Here is a 13,503-nt window from a genome sequence, read left to right on the forward strand (position 1 = left end):
AATCTGATTATTAAGACGCAGGAAACCACATAAATTGGAAAACTAGGTTTTTCCAATAAAGTCTCAATACTGACGCCACCACCCATATATATATATAAACCTTCAAACTCAGCTAAATCTCACTCTATATTCTGAGCCTAGAATAATGGGCAATTTTCAAGGTAAGGAGAATCCCAAGGGAAAAATGAAATATAAGTTTAGAACTGAAAGTCATGTTCCTAAATCTGCTGCAAACCACTCTATGGTGGAAGTGTCCCCCAAAAATGAATTGGGGGAAACACCAAAAATGTTTGTCCGGAAGTGTTTAGGTTCATTTTATACTGATCCCTGGGTAGAAAATATGCCAATGTGGACTGAGGGAATGAGATGTAGTGATCCATTTCCAAGGGAAGGATCCTTTTCAGAATTTCATGTTGCTATGATAAAAGGGTTATGTTTAACCACTTAAGCCCCGGAAGATTTTACCCCCATTCCGACCAGGGGGTATTTTGCGATTCGGCACTGCGTGACTTTAACGGACGATTGCACGGTCGTGCAACGCTGTACCTAAACGAATTTGGCGTCCTTTTTTTCCCCACAAACAGAGCTTTCTTTTGGTGGTATTTGATCACCTGTGCGATTTTTTGATCACGCGCTATAAACAAAAAAAGAGCGTCAATTTTGCAAAAATAGCAATATTTTTCAAATTTTTTTATATGAAATTCCCCCCCAAAAAAATGTAAAAATCAAAATTTAACATTTTCGGCCAATTTGTTTTATGCTACCTATGTTTGGTAAAAAAAAAAAAAAAAAAATCGCAAAAAGCGTATTTTGATTGGTTTGCGCAAAAGTTATCGCGTTTACTAACAAAGGGAAAGATTTTTGTCATTTTTGTTGTTTTTTTTTTTTAACGCGTAATGGCGGCGATCTGCGATTTTTTTTTGTGGTACTGCGACATTGCGGCGGACAGATCGGACCCTTGACTGACATTTTTGACACTTTTGGGGTTACTAGTGACATTTCTACAGTAATCAGTGCTATATATATATGCACTGTTACTGTAAAAATACACTGGTAGTGAAGGGGTCAACTTTATTTGGGAGGGAGGGGCTGTGTGTGTCCCTAGGGGCGTGCTTTCTACTGTGATTGGCTGTGGCTTGAGCTGTAAGGACACTGATCAACGGATCTACATAGTAGATCCATGTGATCAGTGTCTTTACAGCGAGGAGAATGACAGGTGGCTTGTTTACACAAGCTGCCTGACATTCTCCCTCTCCCCCGCCGAGTGGCCAGCGGACATCGGGTCCGCTGGTCACGCGGGGGGGGGGGGGGGTCCGTGACCACGCGGGAGCGCGCCTCCGGCGGCGCGCGCTCGCTCCCTAGACCCTCACAAGCAAGCAACGTAGCCCTATGTTAGTTTGCCTGTGAGGGGCTGACCGCCGACGTAGATAGTCGTGCGGCGGTCGGCAAGTGGTTAAATGAGATAAATGTTTTTCCATGGTACCAGGGAGACCCAAAGTGGGACAAAGCATATATGAGAAAATGTGGACAGGCATGGTTATCAGTGCAAACTTTCTGGACTGATCTTAGCAGTGTAAATGAGAAACAGCAGGTCAGAGCCCCCATTGTGTCCCCGGCTCTCGCTCCCCCTCCTTATGTGCCATTGTATCCTGTCTTAACTAAATTAACACCATAATCAGATGATGAGATATGCTCAGAGGTAATTATGCCACGAAATTCCGGTTCTACAGAACCTGAAGTGCAGGATGTCTCTGAGTACGCTAATCAACCTATTGTCCAGCCAGAAAAGCCCAGTAGAGTAATGTATCCACGTGCAGTGAAAACAAACACCGCCCCCATAGCAACTGAAGCATTTCCGTTTGTTATAATGGGAAACCAAATGATAATGAAGCCACTGCCATCTACTGTTTTAAATGATATTATTAATAATTCCCCTGACCCCAGGAAAACGCCTGCTGCCACTGTATCATATTTGAAAAGAATGTGTAAAGGCCAACAGTTTACTGTAGAGGATTATAGATTAATCCTGGAAGGGGTCACACAGGGTATCAGGATTCAGCAGAAGGAGGTTTTGACTTTGGAAAATGTGACACTCTTAAAATTCCCAGTGCAGATATCACACCTGCCGAGTATCCCTTAAAGAGGTTGTAAACCCGTTTAAATTTTTTTTTTTATTTTTACATCCTGCAAGAGAAACACATAATGAGCTAGTATGCATCGCATACTAGCTCATTATGAAATACTTACCTTAGAACGAGCCCCCGCCGTGCCGCTCACTCACCTGTATGACGAGCGACATGTTCAGTCGCCCGTCTTCCGGGATCGCGGCATCCGGCCATCTGATTGGCCGGAGCCGCGGTGACGTCACTCCCGCGCACGCGTGCGGGAGCCGACGGTCACGGCACGGGGCTCTGAAGGAACGGCACGATCAGCCGTTCCTTCAGAGCGCATGCGCCAGTGACGTCACTGGCTGCATTAAAGGTAAATATCTCCTAAACGGTACACGTTTAGGAGATATTTACAGTACCTATAGGTAAGCCTTATCATAGGCTTACCTATAGGTACAACTTCCCGAGGAGGGTTTACTTCCTCTTTAAGGACCTCTGACCAAATAGACAAAATGTGGACACAGGTATTGGCAGAATTTAAAAGGATGCATGGTGATCGTAAAGACATTGGAATAGCCACAACTTGTAAACAAAAAACTGGAGAAAGTGTGTCAGATTTTGCAAAAAGGTTTAGGAAGACGTGGGTAGAAGAGGCAGGTTTAGCAATTGCTGATGATATGGGATTGGTGTATACACAGACATTTGTTGCAAATTTGCTGCCTGAAGTTGCTAGAATTTACAAAATGATCGTTGATAAATGGCCAGAATTAACCCCAGCACAAACCATGAAGCAAGCCATAGCAAAGGACTCTGCAGAATGTTTTGAGATCCACAAGCAGACCACCAAGTATTCAGCCCATGGTATACATTATTCCCAGTCCCGCCCTCACTATGAAAATCGGGGTAGATACAAAGACAAGCGCAGCTTTCAGCAGCACACTGGGCCTAGACAAAGTCCACGCGTCTGTTTCAGATGCAGACAACCAGGGCATTTCGTTGATTGCCCCTGCCCGCCCCCAGATCAGGTCCAGCCAATGCCTGCCCAGACCCAGCAAACACAGGTAAAGTATCCCGTTCAGTGGGGAATGAATACAGCTAACCCACAATGAAGGTGCCCAAACTCCGTCGCCATGTATGATTTAACCTACACTGCAGAAGAAAAACCCATGATCAAACTGATTTTAGCAGATGATAGACACCCACCGAGGTATAGGGAAGAGTATTTTTTAATTGATAGTGGAGCAACAGTTTCAGTCATCAAGCAGTGGACAGGTAACGAAACTTATACTGGAGAGCCTTCTGTGGGAATAAACGGAGTATTGACCCCCACTGGACGTACCCCGACCATCCAGGTGTACAATCAGTGGAGGAAATTTTTAACAAACCATTCTTTCACTATCTTGTCAACATGTCCCTCAAATTTACTGGGAAGAGATCTAATGATCGATTTAGGTATATCTCTCCTGCCCAATGGGGGAGGGGGATTCTCTATTGACTGTGTACATACTCTTACTTGTGAGCAAGCCATTGTTCCCAGTTCTCTTGAAAGAATTCCGCAAGAGACATGGGCACAAGATTCATTTGATGTTGGTTATCTCCCCTGCACACCGTACAAGGCAACTGTCAAACCGCATACGCCCATGTACTTGAAACAATATCCCCTTCAGAAAGCAAAAGGAAGAAGCTCTGGCACCAATGATTGAGGCATTTCTCAAGCAGAAAGTGCTAAAGTTTACTACCTCTCCATACAATACACCAGTAAATCCTGTAAAAAAATCAGATGGCTCTTACAGATTCACTCAAGATCTCAGAGCAATAAATGACATAATTCTCCCGATCACTCCAGTGATGCCCGACATAACCACACTCATAAACCAGATCCCAGCCACAACACAATGTTTCAGTGTGGTCGATCTTTCCAACGCCTATTTCAGCATACCGTTGGATGAGAGGACACAGCCTCTAATGGCATTTGTGTTCAAACTTCGGCAAATGACCTGGTGTAGATTGCCTCAGGGCCTAATTGATGCACCTGCAGTGTACTCCACCGCTCTCCAGCAAGTCCTGGTAAACTGGCATCCGCAGCATGGTTCTACACTGCTATCTTTTGTAGATGATTTGTTAGTATGTAGTCCATCGGAACAAGCGTGCAATAATGACACACTGTTATTGTTGTGCTTTCTAGGAACAAAGGGACAAAAGGTCTCTAAGAAAAAGATCCAATTTTGTCAAAAGAGTGTTACCTTCCTTGGCATGATTCTCATGCCTGGTTCTCGGTTACTAGCCCCAAACCGCATCCACACAATAATCAGTCTGCCCTGCCCACAGAAAAAGTCAGAGTTGATGAGCTTCCTAGGTATGGTAAATGTTAGCAGGCTTTGGATCCCAGACTGCTCTCACTGGGACTCCTTCCTCAGACCTTCCACTGTCATCACCGCTCCCCAGAATATTGTTTGGTCTCCTGAAATGATTGATGCTTTTGAGATATTAAAGATCTCTCTTGTGTCCGCCCCTGCACTAGGCATTCCCCAATACAATGTACCATTTCACTTGTATGCACGTGAAAATTGTAAGACCATAGCTGCAGTGTTAGCCCAGGACCATGGAGGACAGTTGAGGCCTGTTGCATATATATCCAAATTACTCCCAGTCACGGTACAGGGCATGCCACCATGTCTCAGGACCCTGGCAGCATGTGCAATGGCTGTGGAATTGACAAGCTCAATCACACTGGGACATGATACCACACTATACACTTCGCATTCTGTCCTTCATCTCTTGAAAAATCTGTCCACACAACACGACTGCCCAAAGGTTGGCAGGATATGAGGTTATCCTGACCACCACCCCAGGGCTCCAGGTTCACTACTGTGCGCCAACTACTGCACCAATGTTGTTCTTAAACTCTCTCCTAGGATTCAAGGGGCCACAAGATGAGATATCAGAACAACATGAATGTGCAGAACGTATTCACATAGCTACCAGCCCCCGCCCCACCCTGCAAAGTGTTCCCTTTCCTGATGCAGAGGATGTGTTTGTAGATGGCTCCTGCACCCGACCAGATGATCACACATTTCATGCTGGTTATGCAGTGGTTCAATTGCCCGATAAAGTCCTTGAAGCCATGCCAGCCGCTGTCTCATCAGCACAAGCTGCCGAGTTAATCGCACTCACCAGAGCTTGCGAAATCATGGCTAACAAGCGAGTAAACTTGTACACAACACAGACTCTAGATTTGCATTTTCAGTATGTCATGATTTTGGGGTAATATGGCAGCATAGAGGATTCACGACAGCAACTGGTAAGCCAGTTGCACATGCACAACTCATTGCAAACCTCCTTGCAGCAATTCAACTCCCAGAGGCCATTGCAGTAATTAAGTACCAAGCGCACACAACTTCTATGTCACTAGTTGCCCAGGGAAACAGGTTGGCAGACAAGCATGCAAAAGCAGCTTCTCGAGTCACACAAAACAATGCAACTGAAGTTTTACTAAATGACCCACTGGTACCGCTCACGCCTGAAAATAACATCATGCTGTCCCAACTCCAAACATTTGCAACACCAGCAGACATTAATTATTGGGAGTCCCAAGGATTGACCAAAGACGCTAATGGTCTGTGGTCAAAGGGAGGAGTGGTAGGAATTCCCAAAATAGCAGCCCCCATTCTTATACTGCAAATACATGGTATAGGTCACAAAGGTCTTAAGCAAACAATGCAGGAAGTCAGTAAAAGGTTTTGTGCAGAAAATCTAATGCAAATTGTAGAAAGTAGGATTTCAAGATGCCTCACGTGTGCTCGGAACAATGTTCAAGGGAAAAAAGTAGGCCACCATGAACACTTGCTACCCCCACAAGGGCCATTTCAGGAATTGCAAATTGATTTTACACATATGCCGAAGGCAACAAATGGATGTAAAACCATGTTGGTAATCGTGGATAGATTCAGCAGATGGCCTGAGGCGTTTGTGGTTAGGAAAGAGGATGCAAAAACTGTAGCTAAGATTTTGTGTAAAGAAATCATTCCCAGATGGGGATGCCCAGTCAGGATCAGTTCTGACAATGGGACCCCATTCACAGCAAAGGTAACACAGTCCATAGCAGAGCAACTAGCTATAGATTGGAAGTTCCACATACCGTACCACCCCCAGAGTGCAGGTGTTGTTGAAAGAATGAATCGCACACTGAAGGACAAACTGAGGAAGGCAACTGAAGGTACCTACCATAAGTGGGACCAGTACTTACCTGCTATTCTTGCTGAAGTCAGAATGACTCCAGACCCAAGAACTAAGCTATCTCCCTTTGAAATTTTGATGGGGAGACCCTTTCCAACTCCATGGACAAAGAATCCGTTAATTCTCATACCTGGAGATTTGCAGCAGATACAAGAGGAATATGTGGCAAAATTAATTGAAAAATTAAACAGTGATTATGGTGATATTTCGCTCTCGTTTCCTTTGCCAACAGGTGCACCGACCCACCCATTCAAGCCTGGAGACAGAGTCCTAGTGAAGGCCCTCCATAAGCTGAAGTCACTAGACCCGCCCTACGGACCTCCTGCGACAGTTCAAGCAGTGACCAGAACAGCGGTATTGACAGACGACTCCCCGGTTTGGATCCACGCATCGCGACTGAAGGAAGCCCCACCCCTGGACCCCACGACGACGGACCGGAGATTGTGACGCGCACCAGACGAATTCCAGTTGGATCCAGACAGACGGAAGCCCCACCCCTGGACCCCACGACGACGGACCGGAGATTGTGACGCGCACCAGACGAATTCCAGTCGGATCCAGACAGACGCATTGGTACAATGCCAACGGACACCCCTACTCCTGTAAAACTTCCCATTTTTGCAGCAGTGGTACTGTTTACAGCAAGCTCAACACTAGTAGCCACAGTCTGGTTACTGGCAACATGTGCTCACCACCCTGAGAACCTCTCCTCATTTTGCCCTTCCTCACCCCAGGAAAGGAGAGAGACACGAGACATTCATGTCTCCACTTTACATTTAAAGTCAAGTTTATTGGACACAAAAGGACAGCATATGGATGTTTATTGCTACCAACATACTGAACTCTTCTGACTTTTGCCTTTCTGATCACTACAATTCTAATGATTTGTTCTCTACCTGCCTGCTAGCTGTTCCTACCCCAGTTAATGTTTTAAAAGTCTACTATAGTGGGGTGTGGGCTGACTCAAGTATAGAAGACACTGATGTATACACTCATCCAAATCTATATGCTTATCGTAGTGACAGATCCTCATATTCACTCACAGAAACAATGGTAGAGGTAGATACAGGATATGTAACCTCCGCTGAGGTATGTTACAATATGACCTGCAATAGAAGCTATATCCCTATGTGCACACAACCAAGTCGCCAGCCTACATACACCCTAGAATATAACGTCACCTGTTTAGAATCTCGTCTGTGCAAGTCAGTTGCCAATAATATGACATGCATTCATACAATAATGCAACCCAGCTATGTCAAGAATGTCCAGCTCCCTAAGGGATGGCTACTATCATGTGGGACTCATAGTTGGACATATATCCCAGGAAATATAACAGGGGGTCCATGCACTCTTTCACGGCTCTCAGTAATTCTACCCCCAAAACAATCAATTGCCCACTCACGGTCCCCTAGATCTTTGGGGTACACTCTGCCAAGCAACTGTGACTCAGCAGTACATTTGCTCTCTGAAGCGGAATATATTTTGTTGGCCATATCCCTAGTTGGAGTCCCAGGCCTTGCTACAGAAAATCACAGACAACTGAGTAAGGTCGCCTGTGCTCTTGCAAAAGGGCTCAACCACACATCTAGTGCTCTGGCTGAATTATTAATGGATCTCCAGGGCACTAGACAGGCAATATTACAAAATAGGCTGACCATTGATTATCTGTTGCTGAAGCACAACATGGGATGTGATTCTTTCGAGGGTATGTGTTGTTTCAATTTAAGTGACCATTCAAAATCCATACAAAGTCATATCAAAACATTAAGTGAATTAGCAAAGGAAATTAAGGAAGATATCAGTAGCAATTGGTGGGACTGGTTTTTTGGGTGGTTGCCTGGAACTGCATTTTTCCAACGGATACTAATGACCTTAGTGGGGGTGACTGTGGGTATCATTATGTTGTGCTGTTGTGCTCAATGCATCCCTAATATCATATCTATGTGTAGGACATGTATACTTACAGCAAGAACACAGCCAACATACCCGGGGGGGGGGCACATAGTGCTATTCACAGACTCTAGGTGACCCCACCCTTATGTATAAGGTTGGGGGTCAAAGGTTGGGTTGAAAGAGTGTATCAACGTGCCTTACAAAAATTATATTTCATATTACATTTGTTAGGGCTCATTCTATGATAGACTGTGGCCCCCTGCAATTACAGATTTAACAAGCCAGACTAGCCAGCTGTATTTTGCATTTAGACGACATGTTAAACCACCTTTCCATTCATTCATTTGAACACTTGACAGTTGGATATTTAGCATTTAGATTACAAGACACTTTGCATAAGAGATTACTGACACCACCATAAACAATTGACAATTGCTTACATTAACACAGACAAGCTGAACACAAGACGGACCGATACTACAACAAAACACCTCATATTGACACAAATGCATAGGAAAACAAAAGCCTTTCATGTACAGTTTCTGTAAGATATGTGATATTGTTAAATTGACTCATGACTTGTAACCAGTTTCAAGCAGTTTTGCAGCCAAAATATCCTTTAAATGGGAGAGCGAAACTTGAAATAAACAGATGTGACTACACTTTGTTTAGGTACTCTGTGTTCTTGCATCTCCCAGCTGGAAGAGGAGGAATTCACTATTGGGGGGGGGATAGCAACTGAAGGGTGGTAAATCATCTCATACCTGCCTCTTGACGTGGACGAGCTATCACTTTCCTCATAGCTGATGTCCTCCATTCCCCTAATTATTTTTGTTGCCCTTCTCTGGACTCTTTCCAATTCCAGCACATCCTTCCTGAGGACCGGTGCCCAGAACTGGACAGCATACTCCAGATGTGGCCGGACCAGAATCTTGTAGAGTGGGAGAATAATCTCTTTATTTCTGGAGTGAACCCCCTTTTTTATACATCCCAGTATTCTGTTGGCTTTGCTTGCAGCGGCTTGGCATTGCATGCCACTGCCAAGCCTGTTGTCTACCAGTACCCCCAAGTCTTTTTCCATCCTAGACTCACCCAGAGGTTCCCCCCTCCCCCTAGTGAGTAGCTTGCTTTCTTGTTTCTGGCCCCCAAGTGCATTACTTTACATTTTTCAACATTAAACCTCATCTGCCATGTAGTTGCCCACCCCGTTCTTTTGTTCAGGTCCGCTTGTAAGGTTTCCACATCCTGCCCAGAAGATATTGGCATGCTTAGTTTAGTATCATCTGCAAATACTGAGATTGTACTAGATATCCCCTCCTCTAGATCATTTATGAATAAATTAAACAGGATTGGTCCCAGGACAGAACCCTAGGGGACCCCACTTTCCACACCCGCCAAATCTGAGTACTCCCCATTAATCACCACCCTCTGTACTCTCCCCTGGAGCCAGTTCTCTATCCAGGTACTCACCTTATGGTCCATACCTACCTTCCTTAGTTTGTACAGTAAGCGTTTGTCGGGAACGGTGTCAAAAGCCTTTGCAAAGTCCAGATACACCACATCCACAGGCTTTCCTTTATCTAGGTGGCAGCTCACTTCATCATAGAAGGTGTAGAGCCCTAAATTAACAGAAGGGTCTAACAACACTTTTCCACTCTGGGGCAGAAGAATGGTGCATTTTCCTGCTTGAGTCCTCAATCAAGCGAGGGAGGCGGGACTTCTTCAAGTGTCCGCTGAAGCAGTCCCGCCCACGGGACATAACGCGTACATAACTCATGTACACACGCTGGAGACACTGAGCACTAGGTTACAGCGCCGGTTTGTGTAAGTGCATTTTACCTTTATTAAAATTTTTGTACACAAGCAGAGAGCACTATATATATATGTTTTGCCTTTATACATGACACATGCTGAGGATTCCTGTTTGGGAGGTCTAGAGGGACACACTAATTGTTTCCAGTCCATTACGAACTTTGGAGACTTCTCTCTCGTTTGACTGACGACTCATGCAGGAAAACGCACCATTCTTCTGCCCCAGAGGGGAAAAGTGTTGTTAGACCCTACTGTTAATTCAGGGGTCTACATATGAGGTGGGTGGCTTGATTATCTGGTGGATGATTTCTTGCGGAGGATTTCTTGCACCTGATCACCAACGAGTGTCATTTAGGAGCACCTTTTGTCACTGTTTGGGAGTCTTTAGGTAGGGTTTCCTTTGTAGTATCTGGGAACTACTTGTTAGTGCTGCACTGTTATTTATTTTTATTGATTATTTTGGGATTTGATATTTTGACCCTGAGTGTTCAGCTGCTTTTATTTACTTTGAGTGTTTGTTTTGCGCTGATTAGCTTTGTCTGTGCTATTGTTTATACAGTGCAGAATAAGGCACTGTAAGTCTAAATTGGGCAAATGAACAGCTGCAGGGAGATCACAACAATGCTGGGGACTGTTACTTTAGCCTCTGCCTGCCTTTTTTTTGCCACGTTCAGTTCCTCTTTAATGCTTTAAAGTGAACCAGTGGGGAAATTGAAGCTCTCACCAGCAGGGCCCTCAGAACTCTCTTATACTGAACTGTATTGTAGCTCTACTGCATAACAGTGACTTTGGAGATGTTACTGTAGGAGAAGTGTTGAGGAAGTCAGGATGGAGGGGGTGTCTGTGAGCAGGGGGTTTTGAGGCTATCACTGAGGGATGTCGATCAGCAGGCGAGAGTGCGCGTGGAGCAGCTGGGGAGGGATGCCTGAAGAACGTCGTTGTAAACACAGTGATTGTAGGGCACTTAGCACCTTTTAAAAAGTGGGGCATTTTTTTTTTCCACATGAGCCACAAAAAGAATTGCACCTGTGATCAGTAGATCACAGGCCCAATGCCAGGCTCCAACATACTCTCAGTATAGCTGTCTGCCTGTACCCCCCGTAAGAGCAGACAGTTACTGAAGAGGAGAATGAATGAACTATGAGAGCGCTCACCGGTGCTCTCAGAGTTAGTTGAAGACTACAAACTATCTGCCACAGATAGAGCTCCGCCGACCCCGGACTCTATCTGCAGCAATCCTCCAGCAGGGCGCTTTCTACGGGCCTTTCTTCACCCCATCGGGTTCCATCTGACCCCCAGCAACATTTTGCGACCAAGATTTGCGAGTTTGGGGACATTCTGAAATCGCGGCCTAGTGCCTGACGCGAAGCCGCGGACTTTCCTGCCGCATAGCGCAATCGCGTGCTCGGGACCAGAGGCTGGTGCTGCGGCCGACAGGGTGCTGAGCTGCGGACTTGAGCAGCGCGGGAGCGGAGGCTGACAAGGCGAGGGAGCAGAGGCAGTCAAGGAGGACGTGTGTGTGACTGAAGGAGCGAGCGAGTGAGTGTGAACACCCCCCCCCCTCCCTAACAAGAGCGGCGGCGAGCGGTGCGAGAACCCCCCCCCCAGAGGAAAGAGCGTGGTGTGCGGGCAGCGAGCGGTGTGGTAACCCCCCCCGCAAGGGCGAGCGGGCGGCAGACAGACAGACAGAGAGAGGGCAGGGGGGCAGAGGAGACGCACAATACCTGACCTGACAATTGGCAGGGAGAGGAGCTGAGGGGAGACTGATAGGCAAGTGACAGAGGAGGGAGGCAGGAGCTTAAGCAAGTGTCAGGCTTAAAGGGACACACACAGGACTGGTCACTGAGGTTGAACACTGAGGCTCTGAGAGTACCTGGTGAGTATCTTTGCGACTGGGGAGTATCCTAGCGACTGGTGAGCATCTTGCGACTGGTGAGTGTCCTTGCGACTGGTGAGTGTCCTTGCGACTGGTGAGTGTCCTTGCGACTGGTGAGCATCTTGCGACTGGTGAGTGTCCTTGCGACTGGTGAGTGTCCTTGCGACTGGTGAGTGTCCTTGCGACTGGTGAGTGTCCGTGCGACTGGTGAGTGTCCGTGCGACTGGTGAGCATCTTTGAGACTGGTGAGTGTCCTTGTGACTGGTGAGTGTCCGTGCGACTGGTGAGTGTCCGTGCGACTGGTGAGCATCTTTGAGACTGGTGAGTGTCCTTGTGACTGGTGAGTGTCCGTGCGACTGGTGAGTGTCCGTGCGACTGGTGAGTGTCCGTGCGACTGGTGAGTGTCCGTGCGACTGGTGAGTGTCCGTGCGACTGGTGAGTGTCCGTGCGACTGGTGAGTGTCCGTGCGACTGGTGAGCATCTTTGAGACTGGTGAGTGTCCTTGTGACTGGTGAGTGTCCATGCGACTGGTGAGCATCTTGCAACTGGTGAGTGTCCGTGCGACTGGTGAGTGTCCGTGCGACTGGGAGTGTCCTTGCGACTGGTGAGTGTCCGTGCGACTGGTGAGTGTCCTTGCGACTGGTGAGTGTCCTTGCGACTGGTGAGTGTCCTTGCGACTGGTGAGTGTCCTTGCGACTGGTGAGTGTCCTTGCGACTGAGTGTGGTGCGACTGACTGGGCTGTGCAACTGAGTGTTGGGCAACTGAGTGATGTGCGACTGATCGGCTGTGCGATTGTGAGTGTGGTGCAACTAAATCGGGCTGTGAGACTGTGAGTGTGTGCGACAGGAGAGTTGTGCAACTGACCGGGTGGTGCGACTGGGAGTGTCGTGAGACTGACCGGGCTGTGAGATTGTGAGTGTTGTGCAACTGAGTGTCAAGTGAGTGAAGCGGAGTACCAGAGGGTGAGAAGGTAGCGTTAGGAAGCCAGGAAATAGCCACATAGGATAGACTTAAATCGCTGAATCCCCATTAGATTAGATAGTAGGTACAATGCCCGGCGGGTGTGGAGATGCGACTCGGTGTACATCTTGTTATATGTATGCGTTCCTCGGACATGTGATCGAGGGCGAATACGAATGCGCAAAATGTAAGCAAGTTGCTTCCCTGGAAGCTCAGGTCCTGAATCTAGGGAAGCAGCTGGCAACACTGAGACGAATGTCCATACCGGAGGAGAGCCAGGATCGTACCAGTCAGGTGCAGGCAGGGGTCTGCACAGAGGTGGGCGGAGTATTGGAGGTGCAGGCATCAGAGCAGTTTAGAGGGGTGACAGTTAGGAGGGGTAGAAGGGAACAAGGCAAGGAGGCTGATCCTGGGCTGGAGCACCCCAATAGATACGCCCCGTTGTGTGATGTTGGGAAAACCAGTCAGGGACCAGCATTGCTGGAGCAGAGTGACGCCCCTAGCAGCCAGGGGAAGAACTCCTCCAGTGAGGCCGGGAGAAAGGGAAAGGAAAGACAGGTGCTGGTGGTAGGGGACTCAATTATTAGAAGGACAGACAGTGTAATCTGTGACAA

General features: G+C 47.1%; 2 protein-coding genes across 2 annotated transcripts in view; one reads left to right on the forward strand and one right to left on the reverse strand.

Moving 5' to 3' along the window:
• CIAO3 (cytosolic iron-sulfur assembly component 3) overlaps positions 1–13,503 on the reverse strand; it is a 53,470-nt gene that overhangs the window by 29,109 nt on the left and 10,858 nt on the right. The window lies entirely within an intron of this gene.
• Positions 6,282–8,375, forward strand: LOC309546671 (uncharacterized protein; the record flags this gene model as incomplete). The annotated part of the gene is given in 3 exon segments (XM_082246388.1): positions 6,282–6,787; positions 6,991–7,144; positions 7,146–8,375. Coding segments are annotated over 3 exon segments (1,890 nt in total).

This window comes from Pelophylax lessonae, assembly GCF_965119305.1.
Source record: "Pelophylax lessonae genome assembly, chromosome: 2".
Taxonomy (NCBI): domain Eukaryota; kingdom Metazoa; phylum Chordata; class Amphibia; order Anura; family Ranidae; genus Pelophylax; species Pelophylax lessonae.